The sequence below is a fragment of the Volvox carteri genome, assembly GCF_000143455.1.
Source record: "Volvox carteri f. nagariensis unplaced genomic scaffold VOLCAscaffold_44, whole genome shotgun sequence".
Taxonomy (NCBI): Eukaryota; Viridiplantae; Chlorophyta; class Chlorophyceae; order Chlamydomonadales; family Volvocaceae; genus Volvox; species Volvox carteri.
In genome coordinates, this window is record NW_003307587.1 from 1076391 (window position 1) to 1094775 (window position 18385).

Below are 18385 nucleotides of genomic sequence, written 5' to 3' on the forward strand. Positions count from 1 at the left end.
GCTGGATAGGTTTCTGATGTCTGTGTTCTCGGTGCTTTTGGAGCAATCTTTTCCTTTTTATGATCAGGATCTTCATTTCCTGCATCCAAAGCCTTGATTGACAGCCTCGATGCAGCGACGGCGGCGAGCGATGGTTGCAGCACAAGCTGTATATCGGACAGCTGGGGTGGCCATCGGTAAGGCTGCTTCGGCAAAGAGTCACATTGTTAACGGTAGCTGCATAACGTTTCCATCCCATCGCCGGACCGCAGTGCGATCGCCTGCTTTGCCACCCAGGCTTCGCGGGCTTCCAATAGATACAATTTCATCCAGCCCGTGGACACAAAGTATGTCACTGCACTACTGGATCAAGCGACTTTGGTGGAACACGCTGCTATACCGGTGCTGCGATACGGCGCCTGGTTCGACCCAGAGCAGGTCACGCGGACTCTGCAGCGGCTACCTCGCATGCTGAGGTACCAACGACGGAATGGCCCCAAAGGTAACGGCATTGCACTGCGACGCCCAGTTCCTCTGCGGACTGTGGTCCGGAGCAGCACGGGATTAAGGGCTTCCGTCCGCCCGCTTGCCTGCTCTTCACTCATAACCCTCCTTCCCACTGCCCGCGGACGCTGTCTGTAACCAGGCCTCACGAAAAACTGTACAGTTGATTACGCATGTGATGCCGTTTTTGTTCCCTTCTCCTGTTGTTCGTTCGTTCCATCAGCCTCTGCCGACAGCGCTTCTGCCACCTCATTGCGTCTGCTTGACGCTCTGGGCTCCCGGCTGGCCCAGGTGGCGCCCGACTGTACGGACGAGCAACTGACAAGGGGCTTATGGGCATTTGGAGTTAGCAGGTCAGCAAGGTTGATTTGTGTTTTGGGTGGAGGGGCACGGGGTGGGGAGGGAAGGGCATTGCGGGGAGGGGAGAGAGATTGTCTTTGCCCCCAGTGCATTGTGAAAGACTGTCCGGGCAGGTCTGCAGATGAATGCGCATCACTTTTTAGTAAACGGAGAATTCGCGACGGGAAGGAGAGCTTTCCAATGTCCTCTCCCTGGTACTCCGTAAGACTGTCCTCATGTCCTGACCCCCCTCCCTCCTCCTGTCCGTCCTGTCCTCCTAGGCGTCACCACCCGGATGTTATCCGAGTGGCTTGCGAGCAGCTGTCCCTCCGATTGCCCTCCCTCACTACCTCCCACCTAGCCACCACCGCATGGAGTCTGGCTGCAGCCACCAGCACAGCACCCGACCCAGCCAGGGAGCCCGTGAGGCAGGCGCTGCAGGTCCGGGGGGCGTGGAGGGGCATGTGGGGAGCTGGGAAGAGCTGGCTGCGGTTTCGGAGGGCACAGGGGCTGCATGCCTGAAATGAGTTGGACAACGGTAGTGGTGGTTAAAGGAGCCGTCATTGGCAATGGTTGGGTCGGGTCGGGTAATCGTTATGGGGTCAGGGAAGGGTCCCCCTCCTGGTGCAATGCCCCAGATACATACATATACATGTAAATGGAATCTTGACTCGTAACAGGCCATTGCTCAGCACCTGGTCGCGACACGCCCCGCCAACATTGCGGTACCAGTAACGTCATCGACACCACCAGCAAAGCCATCATTATCATCATCATTGCCACGGGGGCAGCTCAAAGATGAGGCCGCCGCCGCCACCGCCACCGGCCCGGCGGCTGACGCAGTCGCTGCGGCCGTGGCTGCGGATCGTGCTGTGTTGGCAGCTGACCGGCCCTGGCTCAACCACCGGTCGGCTGTGAAGCTGGCCTGGGCCTTTGCTTCCCTGGACATCAGGCACACGCAAGTGGGTAGTGAGCTGTCTGGAGGAGCGAGTCGGGAGGGGTGGGCGGAGGTTTGGGCGAGGTTGCTGCTGGTGAACCTTGGTGGCCTCGAGCTAGGGGGCCCAGGGAAGGAACTCCTGAGTCGGGCTAGCATGTGGAGTAGGGTTCAAGCCCTGCATGTTCTGTGATCTGTCTGTGCGCTCTTTCCTTCTATTTTGTTGCGTGCTTGTGTGTGTGTGTGTGTGCGTGTATGTGCTTTCATCCCCCCATCCCGCACCCGCGTCAATACCCCGCACCCGCGTATCCCGCACAGGCGCTGGATATCATTGGCGATGCGGCAGCTGCCCGGATCAGCTCACAGCTGCAGGTGAGGGCGGTGCGGAACACCTTGCCCTGCCCTTGGCCCGGTAGAGGGGCCGGGTGGAGGAGGGAAACGGTGTCCGTAAACTCCCAACTGTACGTAGGAAAAAGAGGGGACTAGGGAGTACAGTGGGATGTGGATACAGCCTATGAGAAGTTAATATTAATTGATTAACTTACGTGTCCCACAATACTTCCTAGTCCCCATGTTTGATTGCTTACAGCTTTTGTGTAACAGCCCCACCACCATTTTTAACCCCCATCCCCTCCTCCTTCCCACCCCGCCCGACCTGCCTCAGGCTCACGACTGGTCCTCCGGTCCGCTGCTGCCCCGCGCCACCTTCCTGTACTGGACCATTCGGGGCTGGCAGGCCTGGCCCCGGCCCAGACCCCCTCGAGCCCGAACCGGCGGGCGGCCCAGCCGCTACCTGAGGGATGAGCGGCCCCGCCGGGTGCTGAGGGACTTCACACTGGCCTCCCTTGCGCCTCTGCTGGCGGCCTTCCGCAGGTGAGGCGGAACCGTGGGGTGAAGGGTTTGGGGATAAAAGGAGGGGGGGAAGACGAGGGTCTATAGATGGGATGGAGTGGCGGGACGGAAGGCGGAAGGCACATGGAAACGGGTGGTTCTTGTTACGAGCACGTGCAAGTTCGGAAGGGTGTTCTGGCCAGGTCCTCGGAGGACGGTATGACCAGGTCCTTCCCTCCCTCAACACCCCACATCACAACCGGATAACCGTGGAAACAAAGTCGTTCCTTCTTGGTGGCAACGGAGTCAGCTTGTCTCCGTCTTCTAGGCCGTATGTTGAGTGTCACAGAGTGGGTTGCTTTGTGGCCATTTGCATGTACATGCATGGTGTTGAGATCCCGCTTGTGTAAGGTATTGATGCCCTCCCCCAGCCCTGCACTTTACCACCTTCCTGCCCTCCTGACTGATTAACGCTATCGCTGTTGCTGCGGGTCTGTGTGCAGGTTGGGCCACCGACACGAGGGCCTCTTGCAGGTGATGCTGATGGTGGTGTGGTGTGTGGGAGGGTTGTGGGAGGGTTGGTCCGTGTTCTCCTCTCCTTTCGAGGCGAGTAGAACACGGGGGAGGCATGGAGAAGGTGAAGGCAGGTGTGTGGAATGGGGCAGCCAAGGGCAGATGTATGGCGACGATGAGCACCTTGCTTGAGCAGGGTGATATCCACTTGTGCCATCAGGGCCAAAAGCTCTGCCCCTCGCCATGCGGCCAAGCTTACTTCCCTTCATGATTATACACCGCCCGATTTATCTGTGGCCCCCAATCTTTGCAACCCTCCTTTCCATCATCATATCGATTGACCCCCCTCCACCCCCTCGCTGCATGCAGGCCAGTGCCCAGCACGTGGTGGCATCTGCCGGCCCCTCGCTGCGAGTGGCCCCCACTGACCTCACCCGCGTCGTCGGCGCCTTGGAGGCCCTCGATTTCCGCCACCCCCCCGCACTCGCCGCCCTGCTCTCCTCCTGCCGCCTCAGCACTCTGCCGGTACCCCTGCTCACCCGCCTGGCGGGTCTGGCGGCGGGCTGGGGCGTGACGGCCAAGTCGAGCAAGAGACTGTACGGCCGCCTCGTACAGCAGCTCGTCGCACGAGCGTGGATCAACGACGGCAAGACGGTGGCGGTACCGGAGCAAGCAGAGCCATTTCCTGCTCCTATTTCTGTAACGACGAGGATTTTGCGGGGTGATGGCGGCGGCGTTGGGCTTGGCGAGGAGGAGGCGGAGGCCCCACCGCAGCTGGATCCGTGTGCGAAGGAGAGCTCAGATGCACGACTGCCGTCGCTGTCGTGGCGTACAGACGCGGGCATGTTGCAGCGCGAGGCGGAGCAGTGGGCACAGGTGCACCGGCGGCCTGAGGACGGGGTGACGTCGGGGGAGCTGTGCAAGGTGCTCCGGGCCTTAGCCAAGGCAAGTGTGTGTATGTACGTATGTATGTATGTGCGCACCTGCAGTGTGGCGTGTGATTGCGCGCGCATCGTGGGCATGAAGTTGTGGGCATGCTATCCCCCCGGCCCCAGCAATGTTGTGATGGAAGTGATGCCGATCAGGGGACTCCAGGGGCTGCCTCCTTACCTCATTTCCGCAGTTTCCGGGTTGTGAGCGACCCCGGTGTGTCCCTGGGTAACCCCACTGTCAGTAGCAACGGTGGAGCATTGCCATGCAGTCTGCCCAGCCCCGGGTGTAGTCTTCGCGTATTTGAAGACATGCACCGCCGCCGCCGCCGTCACCATGCGCCGTGTTGCTCTCCTGTTCGCCGTGCGTCCCAAACCCTGATGATGCCTTTCCCCGTCCTTCCCCCCTCACTTCCTTCTCCCTCAAAATGCGGTGGGTGCTCAGGTCCGCTTCCAGGAGTCAGATCCTGATGCTCCGTTACTAGCTTCAATCTTTACCCTCGTCGTGCCGTACATCACCGCCCTGGACGGGGACGCACTCGCGGACCTGGCACTCGCTGCCGTACAGTACGGTCCCTTGCTGGACCGCCAACAGGGCGCCAACCTGCCCGTGCCTCCCACGCATCTCGATCTCCTCCGCGACGTTACACATGCCGTACTGTACAGCAGCAGGGCAGCGGCTGGGACAAAGCCAGCGGGCCTGCAGCAGCGCCTTCTTTCGCTGACTGGCATGAGTAGCAGTACGGCAGCTGCGAGGACCGCCAGTACGGCAGCGGAGGCAGCGGAGATTCGTCAGGTGGTAGGGCTGTCTGCCGCTGGTGCCCTGCGGCTGGCGGCGGCCCTGACGTTGCGTCCATCAGCGGTGGCGGAGGGGGATCTTAGGGCGGTGCTGTCGCTTGTTGACTTGGACAGCACCAGTCGCAAGCAGCTGGGTGTGCTGGTTCAGCGTATGCGCCAGGGGGGCCGAAATGGAGTGCTGCCGCCAAGGCTGCTGGAGGCGGTGGGTGAGGCACCGCTGTAGCTGTGAAGGAGTACCGTTGCTATTAGACAGCAGCAGTAGCAGTGGTAGCAGCAGTAGGAGTAGCAGATGTGGATAATGCGGATGTAAGGGGGGGAAAGATGTAGGGGTAGTGCAGTACCTGGTGTAATGCCTTTGTCCTCAGCAGACAAGCTTCAAGCTTCACCTGTTAGGCTTTCACCTACTCACACTCCTGTCCTACCTCAGCAGTAGTGTATACGGTAACCGTATGCAACCCATTTGTTAAGTATGGCTTGGTAATGCCTAAAAATGCAATGAATGCTAGATGTCCAGGCTTTTATTGAGAATGCTTGGGAATGCTGATATCAGCATTTGCATCGATGTGGATGGTTTAAGAACACACTTAACCTGAGAATGGTGGACAAGAACACTTGAAATATTGTTTAACGTCAAAATAATAAGAAATTCACAATCCTACGGGATATGGCCGAGGGTGCCCCCGGGGATGTTCACTCGAGGGGGGAGGAATATAAGAAGGGTTCAGCTCCATTGGCATCTCCCTGAGTACACTTTGCCTGGTGTTACACTGATGAGCCCACAGGCTTGATGTGCCTTGTATACCATCATGCCTGGCCACTTCTCCCTGGTCTCAGGAGGGGGGCAAACAATCAGCAGGATCCATAAAGGAAATCAATCAGGTCAAATTTGGTAATCCTTATGGCCCAGTTTACCCAGGGCACAAATACAGCAAATCTTTGAGGCACCGCCCATAACGAGTATCGTTGGATAACATATTTCAAAAGACGGAGACATGCGGCGGCTCTTGCAGGCTTGAGACTCAAACAGGGCGTGCTACCCGAAGGTCTGTGGCGATCAGGCGAGGACTGCTTCCATCGTACATTGTTTTCCCGTATATGGCTTCTTCGTACTGTGTTGTTCAGACGAATAATTTAAATTCTGCACCTAAACGACCTAGCGCCATATTTCTGGTGGCCCCAGGGCGTATGTGTCAAACGGGGTGCTGAGTTCGTTCTGGAGGGACTGTACGGCGCACGAGGGCTCTCTGGCGCCGACGAGCTGCTATCGGCCCCCACACCGCCGGAACCCGACGACGCGGACACGTTTGTTGATCTGAGGGCGCAGGAAGGGCCCCCGGCGGCGCCGACGACGGCTACAGCGGAGGCGGCAAGGAGGGCACCGGAGGGGCAGGAGACGGTGAAGGTGGAGCTCCCGAGGGCGTTGATGGTGGCGACGAGGGAAGCAGACCTGGTGAAAGCCGTCACGGAGGCGGCGAGGAGTGCACAAGGGGCGAGTTGGCCCCGCCCGCCAAGCGGCCGCGGCACTAAGAGGGCCTAGACGGGCAACGGACGGTGCGAGGTGGTGCGGCTCTTCTTATTCGTTGGGGCATTCTGCAAATGGGTGAATCCCATTCCGTTCCGAGGATTGGTTTGGCTAGGAAGCGGTCATCCGGTAGCCTGTGGCCTAATAAGATGTGTGCATATGTATGTTTGTGTGTGATAATGAATATTGCATTGTGTTTAGGGAGCCAGCAGCGTTGGTGTACCTTCATTGGTGCCGGCAGCTGTATGGCCGTCAATATAGTTGTCCAGTGGCCAGGGAAGGCAAATGCTGCTGCTGCTACTCGACAGCTGCATTAGCCACTGCTACTGCAGCAACTGCCACTGATGTTACTGCTGGTACTGCTACTGCTGCAGGTTAAGGACCTAGGATGTAGCGGCCTGGTAGGGAATGTCGCCGGTGGATTAGCAGCTGCTGCTACTGCTACTGCTACTGCTACTGCTGGCAAAACCGGTGTCGGGTCCTCCAGCACCTTGCCACCGTCTGCCGCGTCATCCCTTTCCTCCTCCTCCTCCTCCCCCGTCTCTGCCTCCTTCGGCCCGACTTCCGCGGCGTCATCTACTCACTCATCGGTCGCTGCACCTGTGGTTTCGGGGCTACCCGCTCCGGGCCTGTTGGGCTCGGTATGGCTGCACGTGCCGGCGGCTAAGGACGGGTGCACACTGGGGCGGGGGGCGAGCCCGTGGCAGTCTGATGGAGGTGAGCGAGAAGACAGGATGTAGCTGATACTGGGCTAGGGCCGGAGTTATCCCCGAATTGGTCGTATATGTAGGATGGTGGGGGAAGTGCATGGGCGTGGCAAAGTGTGCGCATGGGGGCATGAATGTCATACATGGCAACAGGCTGGTAAGTGAATGGATGAAGAGCAGACGAACGCTGGATTGTGCAGGCAAGGATCTTGTTATGCGTATCGCTCGTTATATAATGCTGAAACACCGTACGGTTTCTACAGTACTACAGTTTATTTGCACCGTCCTTCTTCCGTTATTGGTGTCTTCCTAGGTTCTGCAGCTTTTCAAGCTCCTAGCAAACGGCGCCGTGCACTTTAGGATGAACCTGGCTTGTTAGGGCGCGTCGAAAACATCGTCCACACATCACTCGGCTGAAGCCTGCCTCACTAGCTGTGTCTTACACACCACCTCCCTCCAGACCCGCGGACGGGCCCTGGCAGATGGCTCTCCTGCTGGAGAGCCCCATGTCGGGTCTCCCACCACCAGCGGCACCACCAGCGCTTGCTGCCGCAGCTGTATCAGCCCCCACGACACAGGGCAGGAAAGGAACACCTGCGGCCCAGGGAGTCTCGGAAGCAGGGAGGGTGCCACCAGTGGCAGCAGCAGCAACGGCAGCAATGGCGGGGGCGGCGGCAAACGTGGCAGTGGTGACAGCAGCAGCAGCAGTAGCAGTAAGGGGGTGGATACCGCCTCTGATGTGATGGTAACCGCAGGCGCTCCATCCGTTCACAGTGATGCCGTCACATCTGCGGCACAGCAGGCAGAGGCGGCAGCGCCGCCAGTGTACGGCAATGCCACGCTGGAGGCCGGCGGGAAGGCTCATCATCACGCGGCCGCTGATGCAGGAAACTCCCGTCAGCACTCCTTCACATGGTCTCGGGGCGGCGGCGGCAGTTGGTGGGCCGAGCATAACCCTGCTCATAAGTGCAGATTGGTGGGCCTATAAGGAAGCAAAGCTGCTGCACGGCAGTCCGTACGATAGGTCTCGTCCAAGGTCCTTCGTTTTGCAGGTAGGCCAAATACTGTATGCCTCACAAGCTGGTATGGTACAGGTTGGCATTCCGGCGTGGGTCACAGGTTCATAATGGCGCCATGCCGGGTGAGACGCCGGGATGAGCTGTTGTGGTTCAACCGGAGGTGCAGGGCAGTGCGTCCTGGTTAGCATGGCGGTTCGTACTGCACACACATGGCGGCGCTGCGGGAGTAGTCAATAGGACCTGTGCACCTCGCGACCTCACTGCTCTGCACCATGTTGGTGTCTTGGACGGCAGATTGTGGAGGCGCGCGACCTGGCGGTGCACGACTGGGCCGGCACATGTGACCTGTATATTCAAATATCGTACAATGATCGTATGTACCGCACACGGACATTGTACAATGTGCACACGCCGGTATGGCAGCAAACATTCATCCTTCTGGATGACGGGTCGGCCCCAGGTATGTATGATGTTGTTACAGGGTGGTATAGCTTCACCAGCGGCCCCCTTTCCCGAGGCAGACCCTGCTCTCCCCTGCGAGAGGGGCACCCTAATCCGTTCACCCCATCCGACTTCAGAATGTATTCGTTGGGTTCAGCAACTCACCACCAGCATCCAACCAAATCTAGCGGATCAACGGCGCCACAACTAAACTAATATCAGTATTAGTTAAGACCTGTAATCACCGACAGCAGGATTGGCGGGTATCAGTTAATAACAGTGACGTTCAATAAATCAGACCGGATGAGCTAACCACGGACAATTAGGGATTCAGAGCCCGAACCGTGCAGAAAGCTTTACAGGATACAACAGGCACTGTGTTATAAACTTGCAAGCTGCTCTGTGCCTTACGCTATACTGCTACTCGGAGCATGATCTGCACTTTCTGTTACATGCAACCAAAGGATACGGCTTCCCGCTGCCATTAAAGGAACCGAAGTACAGTTCCATAAGTACGACAAATAGTCCTCAAGACAACAGTGGAGAGGTCTGACCGGAATAATCATCTGATTCACAACACACTGAACTTGATGATAACGCATAGTTGTTGTATACCGCTTTTTAAATTTGGTCCCAAACTGATACCTTTTCCATCTAGTTTTTCCTTTTCGCTTGGCTGGTTGTTGTACAAGTTCACAGGAACTAACTAAATTCCAATTGCCTATTTTGCCGCCTTTCTGTCAGATCTTATGGCGAGCGGGAAGCTGTCATGGATGCCTACAAGTAAACGCCACCTCGGGCGGAAGTCCATACTTGCAGAAGTATGGGCAGGGGTCGTAGCACAGGCTATGACTGGGATGCTGGTCCCTGGCTCGTGGAGCCCCGTCATCAATTGGAAGCATGGATCAACGGTATGACATTCCGGCACCATTTCAGGACTGGCCATATGATTCATGTGATGGCTGCATCCCCGCTATTTAAGCGGACTACACTCTTCCAATAGGTGTCTTCCGACACCACCATCCAGTTGCGATTTGGTTAGATAATAAAAAGTCTGGTATTGAGACAGTTCCTCCCGGGGCCTCTCTCTATCCTGAAGCTTTCAAGTTCCCACTCTACACTATCAAGATCCCGATCCCCTAATGGTGCGTGGATGTAGATGGATGGATCCTTTCTAGGACGCTTAATCATATTCTTTGTATTTTTGTTGCGGTGTTATTGATTGGTGTTGGTTTCGTGGATTAGACACATGTCTTCATCATAGGCATGTTCGCGGCTTGATTTCCATTTCGTGTGTGCTCCATAAAACAAATTTCAAAATCGTCTTGATAGCTCTCACTGCGACGTTCTCATTTCAATTGTCTATTTTGTCATAGGCGGTGTGAAGTTGTCCTGGGGGCACACTTTATAAAACCCTAAAACCCTAAGTTGTAACGTTGTTTTGTAAACCCAGTATATATTCTATTGAATGCAATGCATGGCCCGATCCGACGCTTCTGGCTCCACGCAAATTATTGGCAAGGATAGTTTACCTCAGATGCACGAGTTTCACTCTGTTGGGAGCACGTTTCATGCACTTTTTGAGTGGCTTACCAATCTCTGTCATACTGTCTTAGTCAGTCAGTCATGAGGACAATTGGAGAGGAGCCCATGACCCATTGCCATCAAGGACAGCTACCGGACATTGATACTTACCTATTACATTGTTCTGGGTATTATGTTACCCTTCCGAGGGCATTGGCGTGTACTGTAATTTTCAGTATGTGCGGTATTTCTACTTTCTACTTTGTGCAGTATGGGACAGATTTTTTTCTCATTGTGCCCAAGGCTAGAAGCTGGTGTCAGTGGAACTTTGTGCAGCATTTAATCGTTGTTACAAGCTTCATCACCGACCTCCCGGGCTGTCTAGGGTGTAGGGTGTCGTCTACTGTACAGTAGACGTCTACTGTACAGTACTGTACTGTACTGTAGACGTCTACAGTAGACGTCTACTGTACAGTAGACGACACCCTACACCCTAGACAGCCCGGCAGGTCAGTGACGAAGCTTGTGATGCCTGCTTGTTCTGTGTTCTTGTGCTGGGCAAACAGCGAAGAATCCACCAAGCTTACAGGGTTTGACTCTATTTGTAATTGTGAAAGAGGCTGCTTTAGCAGAGAAAGTTTTGCAGTGCTCATCCTCGGCACTGCCCTCCTCTAGAGCTTCTGCAATGAATTTTATAGGGACTGACTAGGCAGGAAAACGTTTCAGACAGCGTATTTCTCCACACTACACAAAAGACTACATTGAGAACCTTATTAGGGATCCCAACACACAAATCGTGCGGAACAGAGACCTTGACGAACCTGACTGTGTGATATTCCAAGGAAGGCTACCGACTGGTGATGAACAGCACCAGTTGGGTTCATCGGGTTGTAGTGTATCCATCAAGGTCTGGGAGCTGGAGAATAGTGACTATTGAATACATGAAGAGAGGTGACCATTATTGGAACAAGGATGTTGTCCCTGGGGGGCAACAGCTTGGTGTATGACAAAGCTGCTGCATCTAGACCTTGTGTCTTTTTGCAATCGGGGTTTGGCTGACATAGTTTGTAACGGTTCCATGCAGCTTCAGGATCAACTTGCTCACAAGGCGCAGCATCTGCAGCCCAACATGTCCTCTAGCGGTCCCCAGTAAGCCCTTGACCCGATCCAAGTAAATACAGAAGGATTCAAAACACCTTTACATTGCTTGTTAGTTGTAGCTTTTTCTGTGCTGGTGAGGCTCAGTCTGGCCTAGCCTGGCAGTCCCAGTCTAATGCACAGTTGGCCTAGTTTCTAGCCCATACATAAAGCATATAGGGTTTGGCACTACTGGTAAAGCGCGACCATTGCCCCCAGGAGATCCCGGGATCGAAACCCATTAGGTTTAAAGTCCTTCCGATGGTGGAAGGCATTGCACCCCTAGTTGATGGATGGTAGTGTCCTGGGATAAAGTTAACCTGCGAGCCGACCAGGAACACTGGTGGTGGGTGTGGAACCTGAGTGATCCACTGAGAAGTTGACTAGGGTGACTGGATGAGGGTGCCCCAAAATATTGGGGAAGGCAGGGTTTCGCAGGGTAGCTGCCACAGGTGAAGATACACCTCCCTGTTTCACACATCATAAAGCAGTGTCTTATGACTGGTTTACCTAGTCAGTGCACTGAAATTTGACCGATGTTCTCTGCAGCTGTCCTCTTCAGGTTTGACATTCAGTCATGAACTTATGCAGACAGACACACTGTCTCTTTACTTTATGAAGGCCAAACAAGGTGTCATCACCGACACAGACCATATCACCACCGGCATCATCACTGACTATGACGACCATGGAAAGCTGGTCTCACTGGATATACACGCAGCTTCGAAGAAGAAAGACATCATGCCACTTCTTCAACACTGGAGCAGAGGTGGATGGCAAGCTGCCACTGGCCATCAACTGGCATTACAACACTGAGTACCAACAACTTGTGGTGCTCCTCAGCTTGCAGGATGTAAGCATCATTACCAACATCATGGAGACCGATGATCTGAACATCATGTTGGGTATGGACCTAACGGGCAAGCTCTGCACGGTCTACATGTCAAACCCCCCCGTGTCACAAACATGTTCACCGCTGCCACAATGGACTGATCATGTTCACGCCCATGTGGTTGTTCCGGGGTGATCACCTCAACAAGAACTTGTCTTGTGGCAAGGGTCTGTAAAGGCTTGGAAAATGATGCCTGGGTGTCAGTTGTAGCTTTCATGATGGGTGTTGTGTTGGGTTACTCCCAAAGGGTTTGTCATAGAGGAAAATGATTTTTGCGTCCAGAGCTGCCTACGATTGAGGACAGAGCACCTGATTGAAAGGCATGCATATGTGGTTGATAGATATATATGAGAGATGGCCTGCTTTCAGTAGGCACATACACAAGGCCGCCCAACTGTTGGCAAGGTTTAATCCCTGGCACATGTGCATTTGATGCGTGTACTGGTGCTTTGCAGAGGGGCCTGCCTGGCTTGACTTGTTATGTTGAAAGTTGATAGGGCTAGCTGACTGGGCTGGAGGCTCTTGGCTTGCTTACCAGGTAGCTTGGATGCTGACCAGAGCATGTCCTGTTCCAAGAGAAGAGGGGATTGTCAGTCCCCTCTTCAGGGGACTGACAATCAATGGAACAATCTGAAGCTTCCTGCTTCACACAAGTGATTGATATGAAGAATTCATTTGAAATGAGCTCGTGGTGCATCATTTGGGGTGTGTTTCTCTTTCATTAGGCTTGCCTTACCAATCTCTGTCATGCTGTCTTAGTCACACGAGTCAGAATGGCTCCATGACAAACAATTTCTACAAGCAAGTGTAGGTTATAGAGATGAATCTTCAACAAATCAAACCTCAAGATGCATTCATGATGTATGTTTCACGTGCAGCCTGTGGGATGAAACTCATGGGTTTTGAGCCATGGACTCATGGTCGACTAAACTAGTGGAGGACAAGTTTGAGGTCGGCAAATGCATCATCAAAAGGGTGACATACTCAAGCTTGACAACTATGGTCGTGTCTACATGCCTGTCTATGAGGAGTGCTACATGCAGTACTATATTGACCGATGGGATGAAGTCGGGGTGATTAAGGCAGTGGAGACCATTCTGTGGACAATGGAGTGCAGGGCTTTGGTGGTACAGGTCCGTCTGAAGAAAAGGAAGTGGTCTGCTCACATGTACAACATGGAAAAGAAAACCCATGGTGAAGAGGTCTAAACCCTGGCTGCACTATGGAACTAGATCTTGTTTTTGCAACTTCCCACAGGTTGCACATGAAACAGTCATCATGAACATATCCGGAGGTTTTATTTGTTGAAGATTCATCTCTACAACCTACACTTGCTTGTAGAAGTTGTTTGTCCTGGAGCCATTGTCCTGGAGCCATTCTGACTCTTGTAACTAAGACAGCATGACAGATTGGTAAGGCAAGCCAAATGAAAGTGAAACACACCCCAAATGATGCACCATGAGCTCATTTCAAATGAATTCTTCATATCAATCATGTGTGCATGAAGCAGGAAGCTTCAGATTGTTCCATCGATTGTCAGTCCCCTCTTCTCTTGGAACAGGATGCAGGGACATGCTCTTGACCTGGTAAGCAAGCCGAGAGCCTCCAGCCCAGTGAGCCAACCCTAGCAACTTTCAACATAACAAATCAAGCCAGGCAGGCCCCTCTGCAAGGCACCAGTACACGTATCAACTGCACATGTGCCAGGATTAAACCTTGCCAACAGTTGGGCAGCCTTGCCACACAGGTGCGGTGCCAAGCAGGCAGTCTCCCATATATCTATTAACACATATGCATGCCTTTCAATCAGACAATCAGACTCTGGCCTCAATTGTAGGCCACCCTGGACGCAAAAATCATTTTCCTCTATGACAAACCCTTTGAGAGTAACCCAACACAACACCCATTGTAGCTTTCACGGATTGACACCCAGGCCTCATTTTCCAAGCCTTCACAAACCCTTGCCACAAGACAAGTTCTTGTTGAGGCAATCACCCCCGAACAACCACATGGGCATGAATGTGATCAGTCCATTTTGGCAGCAGTGAAAGTGTTGGACACAGGGTTTGACACGTAGACCGCACAGAGCTTGCCTATTAGGTCCATACCCAATGAGACATTCGGATCATCGGTCTCCATGATGTTGGTAATGATGCTTACATCCTGCAAGCTGAGGAGCACCACAAGTTGTTGGTACTCAGTGTTGTAATGCCAGTTGACGGCCAGTGGCGGCTTGCCATCCACCTCTGCTCCAGTGTTGAAGAAGTGGCATGATGTCTTCTTTGAAGCTGCACGTATATCCAGTGAGACCAGCTTTCCATGGTTGTCATAGTCAGCGACGATACCAGTGGTGATATGGTCCGTGTTGGTGATGACACTTTGTTTGGCCTTCGTAAAGTAAAGAGACAGTGTGTCTGTGTCCGCATAAGTTTGTGACTGAATGTCGAACCTGAAGAGGACAGCCACACAGTGTTTTTTTAATATATTCCTTGTAAGGAATAAAGAGGCCATTTTGGCCTATGGAAAAACGGGATGAATTGAGGCCGATCCGTACATTTTCATTCCTCCAGCCAAAAAATGTCCATTGCTGCCAGATTGCTCCATAGTGTGCAGAACTTAGTATTATCCATCATAGAATAGATATGAGGGGCCCTAAGAAGGTCAACCCCAAGAGTCAACATGGCATAGCAGAATGTATGACCAGTCCTCACATAGCCAAACACACATAGAACAAACACCAAAACAGCAAGATAAGCCTGAAAATTGTGACGGCCTGTGATTTGCTATGTGGTTGCTTGCTTTGGGCCTTTGCTTGGTGGGATTTACTTATTCCCTATGGCATAAACATGCCGGTTACCGACCGTTTGGGGCCCGGCTGGTTGAATGGTGTTGATGGCCCAGTTGGGTTAACAGTCGGTTGGGTTAACGGCCAGTTGGGTTAACGATCAGTTGGGTTAACGGTCGGTTGGGTTAATGGGCCCCAAACGGTCGGTAACGGGCATGTTTATGCCATAGGGAGTATCCCGGTAGCGTGGGAAGCATCATTCGCGAATATTAATTAAAGGCCTCTAACACTGCAGGAAAATTTTAGTAAAAGATTTAGAAATATGTATGTATTTAGTTTTAGTGTTTGTTCCTGCTTTGAGGGCGTGAAATGCTGTGTCATTGTCCCTAATAAGTCATTGTCCCGGCATTTCAATTGTCGCCCATAAGCATGAACCAGGCCACCAACTCACAAGCTTACATGCAACAACGAAAACCAGGCAATACTAGCTACGCAAGCTATGCTAGGACAAACTTTTGAGACGACCAGAACAGCAAGAAGTGGTGTCAAGCCAATGTCCCCAAGCAACTGCTTTGCATGAACCTTGTGACAATGGGCATTGTCACAAAGAAACTGGTTGCAATCAGAAATGCATTTTTGCTCATGCCAGGTTACCGACATCAGTTAACAGTTAACGGATAATCCTACCGACCGGAACTGGGCCGGAACTGGCCTGGAGTATGCCATTGGGATTGCTCACAAACAGTGCCAGAACTATCTATGCATGTGCATGAAGAGTGCGCACATGAACAAAAACGCGCCAACTCAGTGCGTGCCTCTTGGTCTATGAGGGGAGTTGTAACTTATCGGGGAGGGGGGGGGTGGTCTGTCAGTGAAAAAAGTGGCTGCAGTGAAAAAAATCACTGCAGCCACAGAGGATATCGGTCAAATTTCGGTGCACTGACTAGGTAAAACAGTCATAAGACACTGCTTTATGTATGGGCTAGAAACTAGGCCAACTGTGCATTAGACTGGGACTGCCAGGCTAGGCCAGACTGAGCCTCGCCAGCACAGAAAAAGCTACAACTAACAAGCAATATAAATGATCAACCTGGTCCGACAAGGTGTTTTGAATCCTTCTGTATTTACTTGGATCGGGTCAAGGGCTTACTGGGGACCGCTAGAGGACTTGTTGGGCTGCCGATGCTGCGCCGAGGTCTTCTTGTAGCCCAGCGGCGTGAGCGAGTTGATCCCGAAGCTGCATGGAACCGTTACAAACTATGTCAGCCAAACCCCGACTGCAAAAAGACACAAGGTCTAGATGCAGCAGCCTTGTCATACCTCAAGCTGTTGCTCCCCAGGGACAACATCTTTGTTCCAATAACGGTCGCCTCTCTTCACGTATTCAATAGTCACTATTCTCCAGCTCCCAGACCTTGATGGATACACTACGACCCGATGAACAGCGCCAGTCGGTAGCCTTCTTTGGAATATCACAGAGTCGGGTTCATCAAGGTCTCTGTTCCGCACGATTTGCGTGTTGGGATCCCTAATAAAATTCTCAATGTAGTCTTTCGTGTAGTGCGGAGAAATACGCTGTTTGAAACGTTTTTTCTGCCTAATCAGTCCATATAAAATTCATTGCCAAAGCTTTAGGTTGAGTTAGAGGAGGCAAGCACGCCGGAGATATCCTTCCTGCGCCCAGTTCCGTACCGAGGACGAGCACTGCAAAACTTTCTCTAAAGCAGCCTCTTTCGATAATACAAACAGAGTCAAACCCCGTGTTAGGTTTTCTTGTTAGTTGTTAAGTCGTTAACTTTACTCGTGGACGATCATTTGAGATACGGATAATGTACGACCTTCCGGCGCCGCCTAGGCTCTGGATAACTATTTAAGTCGTTGTTGTTGTTTAGTTTGTTATGTCATCATTGTTACATCTTGTAGGTTGTTAGCTGGCTTAAGTCGCTCGGCCCTCTTTGTAATCATCGTGGCATCCCAACGAGAAACGGAGCCTATGCCCTTTCAGTTGGTATCGATCTAGACGATCCGGCCTATACGCTTCGCTCCGCCTTCGTCTTCATCGTCTTCGTCGTCATCGCTTTCGTCTTCGCTCCGCTGGTCATCTTCGTCATCGTCGTCTTCGTCATCTTCGTCTTCGTCATCCTCCGATGGCTCCCGTCCCCATCACGGGACTCTATCAAGCGCAGCTTGCTATGTTTGCCTTGACGCAGGGTTCCGGACCAAACTCCTTACAATGCTACATTGCGGAATTCCAACGCCTTATGGCTGACCTGCCGTACCGCCACGAGAAGGACCACGTCCTCTTCTTCGCGCAGGGACTGCAGGACGACCTCAGGAAGGAGATCTTCTCGCACTTACGCAACCCGGGTTCCTACATACGACTGCAGGATGTGATCGACCTTGCATGCACCATTTCAATGGAGCACGATGCCGCTCACCGCTCACCGCATTCGCTACCGCAGGGCACCTGCACCATCAACGTCCCCACCGACCGCTCGCCCTTTCGTTCCACCACCTCTCGAACCGCAAACCGCTCTCCCTCCCGCTCCCCCTCCCCCTCTCCGACTCGCACCGACAATTCCGACCGCCGTCGTCAGGACAACGACCGTGGACGCACCTTTCTCTCCAGTTCAGACAGCCCCCAGCCTTGCCGCGATGACCAGCACCGCCGCGCCGACCCACCCCGCCGCCGCCGCCGTTCGCCTCGATCCCGTCAACGTGGCCTTTAAGCCACCACCGGCAGAACAGGTTAGCCACAGCTTGCCGGTGCGTTTTGCTGTGCAACGGTCAGCCGAGTCTGACACCCCGCCGCCGTCACCGTTCAACGTTTCGCGCCTAACCCAGATCGCCAGTAAGCCCGCCCGCCATGTAGGTTGTATGCGTGCTCGTGTAGCTGCAGCCTCCACGACGGAAGCGCACCGGGTGGACAGCGACTGGATGCTTTCGCGCACCGTCTTCGTCCTCTCTTATCTCGTCGTCTCCATCGTCACCTACTTCGTCGTCTTCGTCTCCTCTTATCTCGTCGTCTCCGTCGTCACCTACTTCGTCGTCATCACCAACGTTCTTCGTCTCGCGAAAATCGTCCGTAAGCCTGCCCGTCTTGCCGGCTGCAAGTGTGCTCGTGCAGCTGCAACCTCGACAACGACGGGAGCATGCCAGGCGAACAGCGATTACACCCTTTTACTCTCACGTCTTCATCCCCCACCCTGTTCCCTGATACCACCCTTCACCCCGTTTCCACCTCGTCCCATCCTTCACCATCTTCTGCCAACCATCCGTCATCGCCTTCAAGTCTGTCAGAACTCTCATCGTTCATTTCTCCAGTCCCCATCCAGCACCTTTGCCCCAACCATCGGACTGCCCTTCACCTCAACCTACTGTTGCTAATCTTATCACCAGCCTTCTCACCGTCGTCCTCCAGCTCCACCCGCCGTGCCCATCACACTGGAGTCACCGTACGACCACGCCGACACTATCGTTACTGCAGTTCGCCTAGGTTATAACCGACGTGGTCGGCCGTCCGTCATGTTC

At 53.6% G+C, this 18385-nt stretch overlaps 3 protein-coding genes across 3 annotated transcripts; 1 reads left to right on the forward strand and 2 right to left on the reverse strand.

Annotated features, from left to right (window-relative positions):
• Positions 1-11856: 11856 nt before the first annotated feature.
• On the forward strand, positions 11857-12204 carry VOLCADRAFT_95549 (uncharacterized protein; the record flags this gene model as incomplete). Its single annotated transcript, XM_002954596.1, has 1 exon — positions 11857-12204. One exon carries the CDS (start codon positions 11857-11859, stop codon positions 12202-12204), a length of 348 nt encoding a protein of 115 aa, XP_002954642.1.
• A 1890-nt stretch (positions 12205-14094) lies between these two features.
• On the reverse strand, positions 14095-14580 carry VOLCADRAFT_95550 (uncharacterized protein; the record flags this gene model as incomplete). Its single annotated transcript, XM_002954664.1, has 1 exon — positions 14095-14580. One exon carries the CDS (start codon positions 14578-14580, stop codon positions 14095-14097), a length of 486 nt encoding a protein of 161 aa, XP_002954710.1.
• Positions 14581-16000: 1420 nt separating this feature from the next.
• On the reverse strand, positions 16001-18385 carry VOLCADRAFT_106499 (uncharacterized protein; the record flags this gene model as incomplete). The annotated part of the gene is made up of 4 exons (XM_002954665.1): positions 18060-18385; positions 17806-17981; positions 17472-17577; positions 16001-16091 (listed from the first exon to the last, which is right to left on the reverse strand). Exons 1-4 carry the CDS (start codon positions 18161-18163, stop codon positions 16001-16003), a joined length of 477 nt encoding a protein of 158 aa, XP_002954711.1. The 5' UTR covers positions 18164-18385.